This window comes from Phoenix dactylifera, chromosome 3 (assembly GCF_051530095.1).
Source record: "Phoenix dactylifera cultivar Ajwa chromosome 3, Ajwa_hap1_PhDact_Kaust_v1.1, whole genome shotgun sequence".
In the NCBI taxonomy this organism is placed as follows: Eukaryota; Viridiplantae; Streptophyta; class Magnoliopsida; order Arecales; family Arecaceae; genus Phoenix; species Phoenix dactylifera.
In genome coordinates, this window is record NC_143192.1 from 14361033 (window position 1) to 14379485 (window position 18453).

General features: G+C 39.3%; 2 protein-coding genes across 2 annotated transcripts; one reads left to right on the forward strand and one right to left on the reverse strand.

Annotated features, from left to right (window-relative positions):
- Window positions 1-706: 706 nt before the first annotated feature.
- NCLPP7 (nuclear-encoded CLP protease P7) lies at window positions 707-10844 on the forward strand. The gene is made up of 2 exons (XM_039119952.2): window positions 707-1666; window positions 9153-10844. The coding sequence occupies exon 1, from the start codon at window positions 821-823 to the stop codon at window positions 1610-1612; it is 792 nt and encodes a 263-aa protein (XP_038975880.1). The 5' UTR covers window positions 707-820; the 3' UTR covers window positions 1613-1666; window positions 9153-10844.
- A 2289-nt stretch (window positions 10845-13133) lies between these two features.
- Window positions 13134-13556, reverse strand: LOC103718069 (cysteine proteinase inhibitor 1-like). The gene has a single exon (XM_008806717.3). The coding sequence runs from the start codon at window positions 13554-13556 to the stop codon at window positions 13134-13136; it is 423 nt and encodes a 140-aa protein (XP_008804939.3).
- Window positions 13557-18453: the final 4897 nt, after the last annotated feature.

Below are 18453 nucleotides of genomic sequence, written 5' to 3' on the forward strand. Positions count from 1 at the left end.
CTTCTAAGAAACTATCATAAATTTGAAACAAGGTCATTGTGATCCCCTTTTTTTTTTTACTTTTATGATATGTGAAGATGTCAAGGTTGATATTGTTCACTAAAAAGCAATTTCTTTCTTTTTTCTAACATTCCAAGTATCATAAATCTGAAACAAGGTCATTGTCATCCCTTTTTTTATATCTTTCTATGATATGGGAAATTTTACTATCAATTTTACCCACATGTCTTAATTGCAATAGGATGATAATCTCTCATATTTATGTAGAGATCTGATCATTTATATATATATATATATATATATATATATATATATATATATATGTACCAACTTTTATAATGAATATCTTATATTATAATATAAATTTAGTATTATAGATATTTATATTTCAATTTATCATGAGCAATGGATACCACAGCACGAAATGTAGCATCTACGACAAGTAGTAGAAAGTTAAAGATTTGTAGCATAACGGATACATAGGAATGCATACATTACAGAAGAATTGAAACAAGATAACTAGATTTAATAGAAAAGTTATCCAAAAATAAGAGTATAAAGTGATATATAATAAATTTTCACTCAAAAGTTAATTTACTATATGGCTTGAGCCTTTCAGGATGGTAACTCCAAGCAGGCGTCTCTATCCGAGCCACTGAACCCGGAATAAAACCCGTCCGGGCTCTGGATCCGGTTCGAAATTTCATTAACCCACATCGTTCTCAGAAAAGCCCAAGGACGAGCCTTCCCCTCTCCACCTGCTTCCGGACTCGACCTCCTTCCCGAAGCCCTAAACCTACCCTAGCCTCCGCCGCCTGCCATGTGGCGGTGCCGGCCGTTCCTCCCGCGGGCCTTCTCGCCCTTCTCCGCCTCCTCCTCCGCCGCCGCCCTCCGCCCCTCCCGCTCCTACGGTTTGATCCCGATGGTGATCGAGCACACCTCCCGCGGCGAGCGAGCGTACGACATCTTCTCCCGCCTCCTCAAGGAGCGCATCGTGTGCATCAACGGCGCCGTCTCCGATGACACCGCCTCCGTGGTCGTTGCGCAGCTCCTCTTCCTCGAGTCTGAGAACCCCTCGAAGCCGGTCCATATCTACATCAATTCACCGGGCGGCGCCGTCACTGCCGGCCTCGCCATCTATGACACGATCCAGTACATCCGATCCCCCGTCACCACCCTCTGCATCGGCCAGGCCGCCTCCATGGGCTCCCTCCTACTGGCCGCCGGCGCCCCCGGCGAGCGCCGCGCCCTCCCAAACGCCCGCGTCATGATCCACCAGCCCTCCGGCGGCGCCTCCGGCCAAGCCACCGACATCGCCATCCATGCCAAGGAGATCCTCAAGGTCCGTGAACGCCTAAACGCCATCTACGCCAAGCACACCGGCCAACCCATCCAGCGCATTGAGCAGTCCATGGAGCGGGACATGTTCATGTCCCCTGAGGAGGCCAAGGAGTTCGGCCTTGTCGACGAGGTTATCGAGCACCGCCCCCTCTCTTTGGTCACCGATGCAGTCAGCAGTGACACCGGAAGCGGTGGCGAAACTGGAAGCGGTGGCAACACCGGCGGTGGAGGCAGCGGCGGGAGTAAAGGCAAGGATGAGGGTTCAGGATGATTCGGTGGAAATTGTCCATTTTGATGATGACTTTGCGTGCGTTGGGTGAAGCAGGTTTGTAAAAGGATAATTTATTCTGGATGATTTTGATTGGACTGCATTGGATGCTGCTGCTTCTTAAATGTGAATTTTTTACTACAGGAGATAATGACTGTTTAGCATTTTATTTAGTGGCCTTTTTATGTATCTTTGTTTGACAATTTTCTCCTTTTAAAATGAAGATACATTTCTTGGAAAAATGGATGCTGGCTCTCTATGTGATTGTCCCTTGTTAGCATTTCTTTGTGGATCAGTTAAGTTCTTATTTTGGTAGCGATTATAAATTTTGATCTTTTGTTTCTTGTTTGCTTTGCATCTTTAGTTCTTAAAATGTTTAATTTTTATTTGGTTGGCCTAACACACTTCATATATGGAATCACTTACCATCTTGATCAAAAGTTCCTATACATATTACCAATATCTTAATTGCCACCTGAGATTTTCCCATGTCATGATATTTTGCTGCCACCTCAATATGAAGGAATGAAGGAGATAATAAGTTTAAGAAGTTTTGCTGTTTTCAACTTGGATTTGAAGCAAGCTATCATTTTGGTTTAGAGGGAGTGGTTTGAGTTTAAGATTATAATTTGCTGGGCAAAAGGGTAGGAAGAGAGGTGATTGGAAGCTAAATGAAGGTTACCATGTGGTGAGATAGAAAAGTCTGCAAATGTGATATCAAGAACAAGTCAAGTATCAATACTACCTTATGTCTGGATTGCAACGAGGGAGATATTAACTATGTAGAAGGAAAATCTCCCACTGTAAAAACATTGTCCAGAAGTTTTTTGGACTTATTGCAACCTTTCGGACTCTAGCTTGATAATTTGGTCTAAGAATGTATCAGGTGCTTTAGTAATGCACTGAATTACTGTATGTTTCTTTCAGCAGAGCAACCAAGGTAGTTTAGTCCTCATCATTGGCTAGGCTGGCTAGTCCTGGTTGTCCTTTTAGCCATTTCTAGTTTATCACCTCCTTTTTATGTGTCCAGTACATCACATCTACATGTCTTTACCGCTGAATTGACTCCATACTGGGCATACCAAACTGCACCACTATGTTATTTCCTTAGCAATAGCTATTTCCTTGCTTTAATTTGGTCCATTGGATCTCAGCAATGTGTAATATTTTCCTTGAATGGATATTTTTTAGTTTCCTAGAAAACCTCCATGACTTCCTGCTGAAAGACTAAAGGATGCGAGACCGAGACTTCAAGGAACAAAATCAGCAGCCATGTGAAATTGTAACCGATTTTTTCTTATTTCGTATTAGGAGGTCCGACCATGACTGGATGTCCAAGAGTCCAAGAGTGGAAGCCACCTTTTCATTTTTACCCTACCAAATAGTTGGAATGGTCCCCACCCCACCCCACCCCACGAATCTTTCCTCCTTTTTCACCCTTCCCGTCCTTCCTTTTCCTATCTTTTTTCTACTATTAACTCCATAAGCATTCTCGTGCAAGCTCTTCTTCTTTCTTCATAGTTGACCAGTCCTCTTTAGCTCTTGCCACATTCGTTCTCATGTGGTTCAGTTTCCACTTAAGTGACTGACCTTGTATGTGGAGCCTTTCAAAGTTTTAGGTCCTACAATTTAAAATACAGTTGAGGCCAACCACTACAAATCGTGTCGCTTCATCTAAAGACACTCTAAGTTAGTAAAGATACCTGTAGGATGTCTTGGACAATGTAAATAAGTTCTACCTACAGCTGGATTACAACAAATCATTCTTAAACATTCACTACTTTTCCATTTCTGATGTTGGAGAATCAAATTTTTGGAGTCGTGGTAACAAAACAGATTTATAGATGCCAAGGATCTCAGAGAGTGTAATTGTGTTTAGGGCCGCAAAGAACAGAAGTTAAGATTGCTAAAGATTTCTGTTATGCACTGAAGCTTGGAAACGTGGTATAAAATTGATTAGGAAAGTAGAGTTTCAAAAAAGGTTTGAGGATCTAATGCTTGATATTTAAATGATGATATAAATTCCTTTCCTTGACTCCATAAATATCTAGATAGGGCTTCTAATCACGTGATCTACTTAAAATAGGTTTTCAAACCACCTGCAAAACATTGAGGCAGGAATCGACCTCAAAACTGTAATAGGAGTTAAATAGAAGTGCTGAAATTTCTTATAATACCAATCAAATAGTAGGTAAAGCCCAAAACAAGAGAAAGAGTGCTTCTGCTTCATGTTCTCTTTACTTTCAAGCACTGTCAACCTTCTGAGAATTTTTCTCTGCTCCTCCATATATGGTCCAAAAGATCAGGATTCATAAGTTTGTTTATCTGATGATTTTTGAAGCAGGAAAGCCATAAAATCACAATTATTATGAACCTTTGAACTTTGTTATAGAGTTTGATCAATGAATTCTTTCGTTAAAATAACAAAACCACTTTTACTAATAACAAGGCCTACCCGTCAATATTTAACACAAATAAGATCTTCATCCCATCTTTATGGATTGTGAGAACTGATATCTCATGTCCATTCAAATGGAGCTCCTATACTCGCCTACTATTATATATCTCTATTATTAGTCGTGTCTTATTGTTGCCCACATCCTCTTATGTTAGAACAAGATATTGATGTGAACCCTTGGGGCTGGGGTTCACATGTAAATCAATCTTGTGCTGGAGATAATGCTCAAAATGGTTTCATGTTTTATTTGTTCTTGCTGTCTAGATATTTATGCATCAATAATATGTAGTGAAGTCCTTAATAAGTGGTTAGATGGTTAGATAAGTGTAAATTCAATAGTTTCTAGGGTTTAATTTGGTGGTATCCTGGACAAGAGGAGGCTTTGAATCAAAGGAGGGTTGCAACTGCTCAAGGAGTTAACAAAAAGAAAATCTGCTGAAAACAGTGTAAAAGGAGGGATTTAGGAATTCTAATTTGTATGTCGAGGGTCAAGCCAACAACTTGGTCTGGTCTGATCTAGGCTTAAAAGTTTAGAAGCTGTTCAGGTTTATTATGGTCTTAGCATGATACAGAGGTCACAACAGATACAATGACACTTTTGTGACCAAGGTGAGAAGAAAGGAAGTGAGAAAGAGAGGGTAAAGAAATAAATATTGGCATAGGGTCACACCAATAACCGGGTTGGTTCTGATCTAGGCTTACAGGGGTCGCAACAGATTCAATGTCTCTTTGTGAAAAAAAAATGTGAGGAGAAGAAAGGGGAAATGAGAAGGAGAGAGTAATGAAAGAAATATTGAGATGAAGAAAAGAGACCTAACTCTTCAATATTCTCAATTATTTGTCCAGACTTTTATCTATTAATTATGTCCCAACCTCTTGTTGCTATGCAACAGCCTCCTCCACAAACTTTTATCTATTAATTATGTCCCAACCTCTTGTTGCTATGCAACAGCCTCCTTCACAAACTTTTATCTATTAATTATGTCCCAACCTCTTGTTGCTATGCAACAGCCTCCTCCACAAAGTAATGGGCTCAATCACTTACCGGGACACTAAGTCCGAAAAGATAAAAATTGAAACTAGATACGAATATAACTTCAGGGAAATTTACTTGCTTACCCTCCAAATCTCACATAGTATACCAAAAATCTGCCATCAAATAAAGACTTTTTAAAGTCATTTGCATTCTATGGAAACATGTTGCATCATTTAGTGATAATAGATGAAAGTTTTACATGAGTTTGGTGTCTTAATTTATTGCTCCTTCACCATCACAGGTAGGGGCAGGAACCCCTTAAGCTATGGTTAAATTTAGCACTAACCTTACTGTGTGTATTTTGCTATTCATAACTGGTCTTTGATGATATCAATGCATTTTGGTGTGGCAAAATAGTTGTGTTTGTTTTGATTTCATAGTCAGGTTGATGATAAGGTGATGGTTGTTGGAGCATGTCATGGGCCATTGAAAGAACTATCATTTGATCAACTCTTCAATGTACAATTCCTAATAGAGGTTCTGATTAGACATTTATCTCTTTAACCTTGCAATCTGCTAAGGCTAACATAATTATATTACTATAAAATTGAGCTTTCAATCCACTTTGTAGAGAGTAGGTTCTCCATAATGGTACCATCTTATGAGATGATAACATTTTTTTTATATGTAGCCTTTGTTCTAAGGAACCCTTGGTTTTCCATGTGCTATTTTTTAGGATATTTCCCTTTCATCATAGATTTGTCATGACCAACGTTCATGGTATCGGTGCATATCACCCCGAGACTCGATACGGAGGGGCTTAGTAAGTCTCAATATGTGAACCGACTCCCGTACCAGGCGTATCGACACTGTATCACCATCATATCAATATGGGGTTCAGTACTGAGATTGCAAACCTTACTCATGATCTTCGCCTCTAGGGATCTCATTCTTTTTTCAACTTTCTAGAGTTATATTGGATAAGAATAGGGGAGGAAGAAATCATTCCACCATGATATTTAGGTTGTTAACCTCGAGGCTTTTTAACTTTCATGTAAATTCTTTAGTAAGGGAAACCTACAGGAAGTTGTCTTGTGCTTTAATATGAATCCTTTGATTCATACTTGCCATGATATCCAACTTGAATTTGATGTAGAACGTAGAAAAAAATTTTGCAGGCATTTCTGCTCTGATACAGCATAACTTTTAGGTGATTCAAATATAATTCGAGTTCTAGGGCATATCAAGAAAATTGGTTTGTGTGTTATGAGTGCTGGATATCTTGAAGCTTGTGAATTGATGGGCCAAAAGGGCTAATGAAGGGTATTATTGGTCGTTGGGGCTTGGAAGGTGCTGGGTTAAGGACAGGGCCGGCCCGAGCCTTAGGCGACCGAGGCGGTCGCCTAAGGCCCCGGGCCAACGGAAGGCCCCCGGAAGATGAAGAGAGAGAGAGAGAGAGAGAGAGAGAGAGAGGGAGGGAGGGAGGGAGGGAGGGAGGGACCGTGACCAAAAGGAAGCAAAGGCCCCATATAAAACGGGATGAGCTGGCTATGAGTCTTCCCCCTTGATGGAAGGGAGGTGGAGAGTTTCTTGGCCTGCAGAGGGGAAATTTAGGAAGTTGGGGACGGTAGTTTTGTTTTGGATGGAGAGAGAGAGAGAGAGAGAGGAGGGATTTGGTTGGCTTGATACACGCCTGAAGCCACTCTTACCTTTCATCCCTTCTCTTGTTTGGTTTTGGTCTTGGTTTTCCTTCCCTCACATTACTCCTGATCCAGCTGGGCCATCAGGAAGAAAGGGGGATTGGAAATGGACTTCTTGGAGGGTGGAGATTCTTTTAATTTTCTCCTCTCGGTTTCTTCTCCCCTCTTGGGTGGTAGAGAGAGAAGGAGGGAGGGGGTTGAATGGCTGCTGTGCTGTGATGTTGCGGTTGCTGCTTGGGTACTCACTTGAAGGGGAGATGGAGGGATGGGACTTTTATTAATTAGATGGAGTCAATTTTCCGTAATGCCCCTACTTTCTCTTATAGAGAAGCTCCTGGACAAATTCTTTTCTTTACCTTGACCATGAAGTGCCATGGGATGACCTTTTCCTATTCCGCTCTTGCTTGACATGATAAACAATATTGCCAAGCATTATCTCAGTTATTTAATCAGTTTTATGGCCCTTCTTTTAGGATAATTACTTTTCTGCATTCCATTCAAAAATAATATTAAATTAAAAAGATTTCTTGCCTATCTTTGTTAGATTCATGTACCTTTGTTGAAATAGTGTACTTGATAGCTATCCATTTTCATATCATTTTTTTTAATATTTTATATTTATTAAAAAAATTTATTATTAAAAAAAAGGCCTCATTCATTGGATTCGCCTTAGGCCCCCAAATGTATTGGGCCGCCCCTGGTTAAGGAGTAAGATGGTTCGCAAAGTAACGGTTGGTTTAATGAGCTATGCTAGTTAATAGTTGAAAATCAACTAAAAATATTGGAAAGAAGTTTCAAGAAAACTTAAATGTACACATTTGTTGATAGGTTTCTTGGATTAGGATTGATCTGCCATAAACATGGAAATTTTAAGGGGCCTAACTTATAGATATAGAGATGAATTAATCAAAGTCTGAGGGGATTTATGATCGGTTTTAGTACAAAACTAATGTCAGATCATGACCAATCTGATATGTCTTTGCAAATTTAAAAGAAAAGTGGTATAGAAAGGGAAAAGGGGGAAAAAGGAAGGTGGACAAGCGACAGTCATTTCTGAGTTTTTCTTTAATACTTACATCGGAAAGATATGAACTGGATTTTACTCCAAACTCGTGGTTGTTTGAGAGCTCTTTCTTTAGTGAGTTAAAGGACTCACATTAGTTTAAATTTAAAAAAAACCTTCATGGTTAACAAAAATCAGAAACTGAGTTTGGATTGGCTAGTTGGTGAGTTCCAAATCAATTTTCCAGATTTCACTTAAGATACTAAAATTCACCATTAGGTCTGAAAAATTTGAGTTTCTGTTTCACAAACAAGAGTTGTTCTAATCATTGATCAGGGCATTGGAGACTGAAGGAATGCTTACTACAGCCATTTGCAGGTCAACACAGAAGATTTCACCAAATGGGAATTGGAGATACTGTACATTTTGGAAAAAAAATTTTAAACTGTGGTAGGAGATTGCAAATGAAAGAAATTGTTTGGCAACGTTTCTGATGAGAGACGACAATGTGAATTATGAAGGTCAAAGATTGGTTTGTTTTCGATATTGAAGAAAATCTGAACTCCGAGTTGTATTGTCTATCGGAAAGAGGGAAAAGAGAAACTTGTGCTTAAAGGAAGGAACCTGGAGGAGCCATAATAGCTATGTAGGAGCGAGGGCGACGAAGATGGCCTGACATAGAGAAGGTTGATTGAAATTAAGATGGCTAACCCTTGGTAGGACTGCAAAGAGTTCATAGAAATTAAGAGGGAAGTTGCCGGAAGGAAGCGAACAACATGTGATTTTAGATCTCAAGATAAGGTGTGTTTATTCAGCAAAAATTTCTCTATTGTTAGATTCAGTTGCCTTCATCACAAGGTCAGGAACGATTTTAAGGATCGCCAGCAAATATTATAGGTAGCTCCACGGTACAAGAACACATATTGAGAGCTCCAGTTATGAGGCAAAATGTTTTCTTCAGTTGGAGTTCTAAGTATTTGATTCAATCCACTGCTTGGGTGCAAATGCTTAGCTAAATTGTTCTCCATGAGGAGCCTTCGCAGCAGCTGGATCCCCAGTGTTCTCCTTCATGAGATGGTATCATTAAAACAGATCAGGATATAATTCATCAATTCTAACTTAATAGTAGTGGTGTCATTGTGCATCTTCTTACTAGTTACAAAAAGAAAAAAAGAGGAGAGAGTCTGAGATACAACCACCAAACTGTAACAGAACAAAAAATAATTATAAAATTAACAAATCTCAGACAAACATAGACACCTTATTCCTCAGACTGTGGTGAGGCAACAACAATGGATGGCCAGATCTCCAAGCTTTATTTTCCAACACCAGTGCACTCCACTTCTCTACGTCTCGATTTTACTGCAGCAGCTTGTTTTTTATTAACCCACAGAGAGTTCTTGCAGGTACGAGGGCAGGTGTGCATTGGATCGGTACAGAAGCAACCTAGTGGTGCACAGCTGCATTCATCGCAAAGAGCAAGGTTTTCATGTTAGCCAAAATACTGCAATCACTATCTGGCATCTACTGATATATTGTTATTGAAATCTCCATCCTTATTATCTCAACTGATATATATATATATATATATATATGTATGTCGGTCGATACAATATTAATATATTAGCTGATATAACATAACTAGTCTGCTAATCATTTATATAAAATTTTTATTAACTAAATATTCAAGACAGTCTATGACAAAGAATTCAAGTTTAATATAATGGCCGAGATTTGTATGTCTTGGTTTCTATCACAAGACTGAAATCTAGAGAAATATATGAAATTCTAGGTCTTTCCATTTTCCTCAAGTTTCCTTCTCAGTCAAGATAAATGAGACTTTGTTCATATAAGACTCATTTGGTTTACATGGAGAGGAAGAGGGAAAGTATGATCAATGAGAAAATAAAAAAATGTCTTTTGTTTGATTGAAGTTTTCAAAGAAGAGAAAAGAGAAAGTAGATTTTATATAGAAATAAGACTTCCTCGTGTCATGAAAAAGAAAAATCCATATAAGAATGAAAAAATCCAATTGGAATTGGGGTATTTTTTTTTGCTTTCAAAAGTATTCTTAAACTTTTAGATAGAATGAGATAAGATCTTTTTCTATATTAAGGCTATAGTATGTGTTTTATATAATTTTCTAAGAAAGATAGATGCTCAATGAAACATAAGCCAATTTGCAATGTATCATTTTTTCACGATCAAACAAATATGCAAAATCATTTTTTCAGGCATTATGTATCTGGACATCAGCTTTTTAGAAAAATATTTCGGTCAGCTTTTTAGAAAAAAATATTTTGGTGAGGAAAATTTTTTCAGTGAACCAATAGAGTCTATATGGGCATTCACCAAGGTGACCAAGATTATTTCGAAGCACTATACTAATTGGGAGTATTACCTGAGATTGAGAGATCTAGAGTAGGCTGCAAGCCTGCAACCGAGAGTCCAGTGGTTGGCAAAGAAGCCCAGCATTACTGCTCGGAGTATCAAAACACTTAGCAAAACGTTACAATTATTTCGTGCCCATGGGCGACATGGAAGAAAGAGAGAGGGAGCCCACTCAGAAGTCAGATCTGGAAATTAAGAACGAGTTTAATGTGGAGTGTTTGTAACTTGCGAGGAAACGAAAAGAAAAATAAAAAGAATCCGAGAGCACAGACGTGGACGAATCCCGGTACCCCAAACATTCATGGAGAATCTGAGAACAAATCTTTCCGTGCTGTCTTGCCGTTTAGGTGGTCAAATAATTTTTAAATCTAATAGACAAGCTGACATATAATGGCCCGCAAAAGATTTAAGATAAGTATAGAGAATATGAGAGCAGACCCAAAAAAATTCTCCTCTTTCCTAAGAAAATATTGTATTTCCTCTCCTAAGAAAAGATTGTAATTCACATCTTAAAATACACCTATTTCTTATTAATTAATGGGGAGGTAATATGGAAAAGATGGAAAGAAATTCTCTCCACTTTTCTAACTTTTCTAGCAAAGCAAGAGAAGAGTGGGGAGGTAATACAATCTCCGAGAGACCTCTCGATATAAATTTTATAAATTTTTATTGAAACTAATGTCCCTACGCCTCCTAATTACTAGCTGCTCACTCTCTCTAACCCATCTCTCTCCTCCATGATTGGCACGTATATACCGCCTCTCAGTTCTATATCAATACTATTAAACCAAGATTCGTCATCTCAATATTGGACTTCGTATTGGTGCTACACTAGCATAGTATCGATATGATACGGTATAAATTTTTTTTGGCATACTGAGTATCGGTACGCCATCCGTACCAGATACCGATATCAAACTAGTACGGTACAATATGCCTCGTAATGTCCGATTTAGTATATTCCGTATCGTTCGGTTCAGATTGGTACAACATACCATGTACTAAACTTTTTTTTTTCTTGAAGTATATCCTCATTTGTTATTTTTTACGCTCGAAATTTTTGATTAAACTCGACTTTAGCATACGTCGGTCCACGACCATGCCAAGCTATTTCCTCTGCATCGGAGCATGACACAGGTCTTGCTGCCGGCTAAGAAAGCTTTACAGCCACCCTCAAGATGATTCAAATAGTCAGAACAAGCCCTACTCTCTCTCTCTCTCTCTCTCTCTCTCTCTCTCTCTTAGAAAGGAAGGCCGCTACCGCTCTTTCTCTCTCTAAGTTCTCTCTCTTTCTCTCTCTACCGTGTCTCTTGTGGCAAGTGGACTGCATTGGGTTCCTTTTTTTAAGATCAGGATTGGCTCAGTCTATAGGATACTGCCCTTTGATCAAATTAGTTTGCAGTTATTGGGCTTAACTCCGCGTTAGGATGTTCGGATTTTGGATTGTAATTTGAGGATTTATCACGTTTAAATTTTAATAGAGATGTAAATTGGATATTAGGTGTTGAAAACAATTTTCGGAGTTACTCAGTTTAGTTTTTGATCATCTTGTGAGGTAAGTGATGATCTTTTTTTTAAAAGATATTTTATTTAAATAATATTATATTTGACATTAAATAAATTATTAATCAATTGATATGTAATTTATGAATTTTATGAAATCATGTTTTAAATAGAAAATAAACATATAATTTTGAAGTAATATTTTTTTGGAATGTTATTATATTATTTATTGAACTTATATTGTATATATATATTTTGATTGGATTATGATATATTTATTATTTTTGTAAAAAGAGCTATGATACGTATCAATGTTAGACTCTCAGCTTGACTATATTTTGAATTCTGCCAATTGGGAGTTATGCATTGGCACTTTGACTGTTACTAAACTTATCATTCTGGTTCTACCAGAGAATATAACTGTGGCCCACACCGCAATATATAAATATAGTATTCTGGCTTACTTTGCAGGATATAAGTGTGGTTCTATTTTTTGACCTAGCTATAAGGTATAAGTATGGTCATATTTAAAATATTGTTGAGTTGAATGTGCTATATTTTAAATCAGACTTATGAATATGAATATTTGAGAGATATTAAATTTGCTGGAATGGCATTTTGAAAAAGAATTGATTTTCTTTAAACACCATATATACTATTTGGCTTATATTTTAAATTGTTGCATAATTTATCTAGATAAGATATTAACTACTTATTGGGTTGTGAATCCTATTATCTTTTCTTTTTTTAGAGATTCAGAGAATTAATTGCAAATGCGGGCACTGCCGTGGAAGTGAGAATAGAAGCGAGATTGAATAATATCGATATAGTTTAGATTTAATATTACTATTAATTTTTTTTATAGGTCCATTATTAATCAGTATTTTAAGTATAACGGTTGTTGTAAGGCTCTGGATATTGTTAAAAAAAAATTGAACTAATAATTATTAAATTTTAGATTTTAGTTATTTAAATTTAATTTGCTGTTTTGCATATAATATCATGATGGGATATGTTGCATGCTCTGGGAAATGCTCTACGAGTATGCAACGGTTGCCGCATCTCCAGCCTATAATTTCGGATCGAGGCACCAAACCAAAATCAATCGTCCATGGCTATATTGATGCTTTGCTATTCAGAAACAACAAAAATATCCAGAGCATTTGAATCAATTCAGATCCTCTTATCTCTAGTGATATATAACCTTGCCATGTTAGAAAGGTAGAGGACATTCCACAACCTGATGCACCGTTTCTGCATCATAAATTTGCTTGACTTGATCTCAGAGAGAGGAATAACATTCCAAATGCTCGTTTTTTGTACTTGTTTATTGTATATGTTATCCCAGTGGGACCCCACCATCAAGGTTTATTTTCTGTGAACATCAATTGCTTATCAAATATCAATACTATCTCTTCATTAACCATGTAACACCTCGGTTACATTTTAATTCATTAACACAACGGTGCGGTTATTCTTTTAAGCGGAAATTGCTATGCTGCTGACTGCTGGACGACCGGACCTTCAGGTAGGTTAATCGGTGCGAAGAATACGAGCTTCATGGGACCCTCCTGGGTCTTCTCCCAAACTACGGCCTCGTACTTTGCGATGGATATCTTGTCCTTGGCCTCTACCACCAACCGAGAGGCAATTCCGGGCAAAAACGCGGTCTTACCCTTCAGTGCCTTCACCACCTTGCTTAACGCGAGCTTGTCGTTAGCGAGCTCGTCGTGCTCCGACACTGCGAACTCCGCAATCTCCTGGACGTGTGGGTCATCCGTGTTGAGTGGCTTCCAGACCCCGAGAAGAGGCTTGCTTGTGGCTTCACTTGCTGCAAGGGCTCGAGGAGGTGCATGGATGGTGACGAGAAGAAGAGGGAGGAGGAGGAGGAGGAGGAGGAGAGGAAGAGCTCTCATGGTGATGAAGGCGTTGGTGAGATGTGAGGGGGGCGAGAGTAGATGGGTAAGGGGTGGGTGGGGTTTTTAGAGGTTTGGAAGAGCCGTTAAGGATTGGGGTGCCATTAATGAAACCAGGGAAGGGGCGTTATGGTTTGAGGAAGGGGCGTTCAGGATTGAGGCAACTCCAGAAAACTGGGAGGTTCAGGTTTGGCAACTTCTAAATCACGCCTACCAAGCTCGCAAAGTTAGCGGAGAGATGAATTGGTATCTCTCGAAATCTCCTTCAAATGATGCTCTGCAAACCTCACTTAAAAAAATCACTCAAATATTGTGCTGTTATACATTTCTACACTGCCGCCTGCATTGTGCTGTGGGCCAAATGATGGAGCAACAAATAGTAGCAGCGGCCCAGATTCGGAACATGACATGATGATGCTATCGAGGAGTATAACCTATGAGAATACGAAGCCAATATTACTTTTAGCTTTTACATCCATTATAACAAAATATAATAATTAAAAATCTAATTTCATCATCTATTAAATAAAATAAATATTATTTTAGAGCGTTTAAATCCAACATCAATACCAAACCCATCACCCTCATCATTTAGAAAATCATTAGCTACAAATTTATAGTTAATACTAAAATTCTTCTACAAAATCGCCAAGCTTGCTAGCGCATACTCCAAGTCTAGACCAATCTTTGTCCCTACTAATTCTATTTGCTTAGACAGAGAAAAATAAAAATAGAGGATTACATGATATACGTTAAACTTGGGCTGGCCTTTCCGGTTGGCCCACAAGCTTAAGAAACTTGGGCTGTTACAGATACTTAGGGCAGATGATACAGTTTTGGAAGCAACTTGGATCCTCTGCTGTGCATCTCTAGATGATTGTCATCAAAAGATAAACAACTATCAAAATATGTTGTGTATGACATGACACGCATTTGTGGACTTACTTTGTTGGTTGGTCGCCCATCTTTTGGTGCGACGGCCATTCATAGTTGCACAGTACTCTGTGGTGCTGTGCGTGCGCTGCAGAGGATTTGTGTTCTTTTTGAAGGAATTGAAAAATAGTAATCTTCTAGTTAACCATATATTTCTGCTGATCTTTGGACTGAGGATCTATTTATAATCATGGAATTCAGAGTCCCTTGGGGGGTCTCTCTCTTTCTTTCTTGAGTTATTAATAGTTGATTCGCAAGTTACATTAGGGTTCCAAGAGGGAGGACATGGCGGCAGCTGGCCTTAGCAAACTTGGCACCAAGGATGATGCCGTCAACGAGGCTGACCATGGTGGCAAAGCTGGAAACAGCAACATTGGAAATGCTGGAAAGGATGGTGTAGCACCTGATAACCAGAAGAGAACACATGCCTACTAGGCATGATTCGTATGGCATGCAAAGCCCAGGAAAAATTATATATATATATAGTATCAGTATAGGTAACTAAGATATTAAGCTTTCTTAAAGTGAATACATATTCATAAAACAACATCCAACATTATTTTCAGACTTTATCTATATAGATTACAACATATTTCAGTATATAAAAAAGGTTGCTTCTAGTCCTAGTTCTCTCACTGATCATGGCCCATAATCGCATCCATGCTATTTGCCTGAAAAGGAACAAGAGATAATAAAAGTGATCTAAAAGCCCAGTAAGTCATTTCTATGTCTAGTTTGATAAAACTTAATATGCACAGAATATCAATTCTTATAATATAGGAGTCTCTCTTATAATTAAAAGCATGCTTAAGAATATAAAATACATATTTCAAAATATCTAATGCATCTAGTCAAAAGATAAATTCCAATCAATAAGTTTAACCATCCATACTCTCTCCTAGCTTTTACAACTATAGCTATTATCGGCCTGTGGCAAGGCTAGCCTAGGCCGAGCAGAAAGCCAACGAGGCTGAGCAGTGGGCCAATGAAGTAGATCAGCGGATGCCAAAGCCGATCGGCAGATGCCGAGGCCGAACAGTGGGCCAATAAGCTAATCGGCAGGTTGCCGAGGCCAGAGAGTAAGTCATCCATGCTGAGGCGAAGATTGTGAAGGTGGTCGAGGAGTACTGCGCTCTGGAAAAGTTTTGAGAGGAGACCCTAGAGAATGTGACCGACACCTTCAAGAAGTGCTTTGAGGCCTGTTGAGCTCGGGCTTAGCGGTTCTTCTTGAGGATGGACTTCTCCGGCTTCAACGACAATGACGACGACGACGACAAAAGCGCTGAGGTGGGCCAAGGAGTTGATCTAGGGGGGATGCCCTCCTTGTCCCTAATCTTTGCTTTGATGTTGCGGGCCGCGTCCGAGGACTCGACCCCCTAGGTGATGGTCTTATTGGTGAGAATCTTCATGAAGATCTGTATCTTTTCAACCGAATAAAGCTGGATACCTTGGCAGCGGTGAAGGCGAGTAGTGAAATCTCATGTACCTTTTTGTTCTTTCTTCTTTTTGCTTGGATAGAATGAGCTCTTTGTACTTTTTATTTTGTTTAGTCTTTATGAAGGTCAGTGTAATGAAAGTGGAGAATTTCTAAAGTATCTAGCTTCAGTTTGTGTCCTCATTATTTGCTTTTTGTTGATGTTTAGGTCATCGCTCCAAGTTTTGACCTTCTCTTGTAGCTCTTTCCGCTTGGCTTCTACTGAGGTCAATGTATATACTGAAAGATAATAAAAACTAAAAAAATTTCTCAAGTACCTAACTTTGGCCTTTACTTATGTTTTTTTTTAATGAGATTACGCTTCTATTAAAGCTAGGAAGTGTTTACACTTGGCATTTGCCCTTACTTAAATCTTGGAAGTTTACTATATTAAAGCTTGACATTAACCTGGTTTCGTACAAGTTTTACTTGCTATAGATTTTGGTCTTGAGATGTTAATGATACCAAGGCTTACCGATTTAAAGAAAATATAATAGAACAGTAGAATAAGAAAATCTTGGAAAAAAGAAAACCTTTTGTTGCCCAAGTAGACAACCCAAGAGGGGGGGTGAATTGGGTTATGATTTAAATCTCGTCTAATTAAAAAACTTTATTTAATAGTTGACTACTTCTATTTCTAGTGTTCAGGTTATGTGAGTAATTGCTGTGAATGAGTAGAGAGAGTACAAGAGACAAGAAACCAGCCAACACAAACACAAGCAATTTTATAGTGGTTCGGAGCTAACCCTTGCCCCTATGTCCACTCCCCAAGCTTCACTTGGGAGTTCACTATAATCCCTTGGATTACAGCCGGTTGTTTTACAAGCTCACAACCCAACTTGTTGTTTTACGAGATCACAACGAACTCGGTCGGTTTTTACAGGCTCACCGACTAGAGCCACTCGATTGTTTTTCCGGGATCACAATCGAACCCTTACACCGTTGGTTTTACCCTTGGCTCACCAACAAACCTTACAACCCTTGATTCAATCCCCTGATTGAATCAAGTAAGAAAGAGATTTGGGAAAGATTACAAACTAAGCTTCTTAACAAGCAGATATTCAACAATAATAAAAAGGGAGAAGTTAGGAGCCCTCAAACAGATTTATGAAGATGTAGAGGAGGGCTTCTCGAACTCGGGGTCTCCTCTTGAATGTCTCGAAGATTTGATGACTGACGGAGACTTCTTGAATGCTAGGGAAGAGTTGGTTGGATGGAGTTTAATGCCCTTCTTCCTTCTTTCACTTGTATTTCCTTTGAAATCCTTTGGTAGGTGGAGATTAATTGTTTTCTTTGAATGGAATAACTCTCATCTCTCTTGCTACAGTTCTCTGTGGCTATTTAAGCTGTTTCTGCAGGAAACTAGCCGTTAGACACTGAATTCTAGCCGTTCTGCACATTCTGCAACTCCTGACAATGTTTCCGTTGGGATCGGAGTCGACTCGCGCGATCTGGAGTCGACTCGCCTGTTGCAGGAGTCGACTCATGCTTTTCTGAAGACGGCTCGGCAACTGTTCTGGATTTGAATTAAAGTGCTGTCTTGACTTGGAGTCGAGTCGACTGAACCTGGAGTCGACTCCCCAATGTTTGGAGCTGACTCGGCACTTTTGGAGACGACTCGTTCTAAGGAATCCAGAGATCTTTCTTTCAAGTTTACTCACTCGAGTCGACTCGGATATTCTTGGAGTCGACTCGCCACTCAGAGCCCGAAATCCCGATCTTCTGTCTGTTGACTTGTGCTGTCTCGGAGTCGACTCGAACCTTGCTGGAGTCGACTCGGCTCTCAGTGTCCGAAAAACCAGTCTTCTGTCATAGGGGTTGCGCTGCCTCGGAGTCGACTCGAACTGTCTCGGAGTCGACTCGGCTCTCAGAGATGAAAATACAGTCTTCTGTCTTTGGGGTTGCGCTGCCTTGGAGTCGACTCGAACTGTCTCGGAGTCGACTCGGCTCTCAGGGTCCAAAACCTACTTCTCTGTCTTTCTGTCTGTTACTCCTTGGAGTCGACTCGGGAATGTCGGGAGACGACTCGGTAAGTATCGGAGTCTACTCGGACCTGTTGGAGTCGACTCGGCGACAGGTTTTGAAATTCATCTTTCTGTTCTACTGTCTGCTATCAGTCGGAGTCGACTCGAGGTGTGCCGGAGTCGACTCGATGCTGTGCCAGAACTTCTGAAACACTCGGAGTCGACTCGTAATCCTCCGGAGTCGACTCGAGTTTCAGCCTTTGACTTAAGCTGAATTCCATATGCATTCAATTGAAGAATTTCACAAGTTTTTCCTGAGATACTTGATTGAATTCGTTAGTAAAACATAAGATATACTCAAAAGCTTTGGTCTCATCATCAAAAAACAATTGGGGTATTATCAATCACTCCACACCTTTAATCTTAAGCTTCTAGTCTGTAAGTTTATCTACTGTAATGCCATAATTCAGAGATTCTTGAAAATTGATTTTGCTAGTGTGATCATGATGTTGTGTAGTGGTGCTCA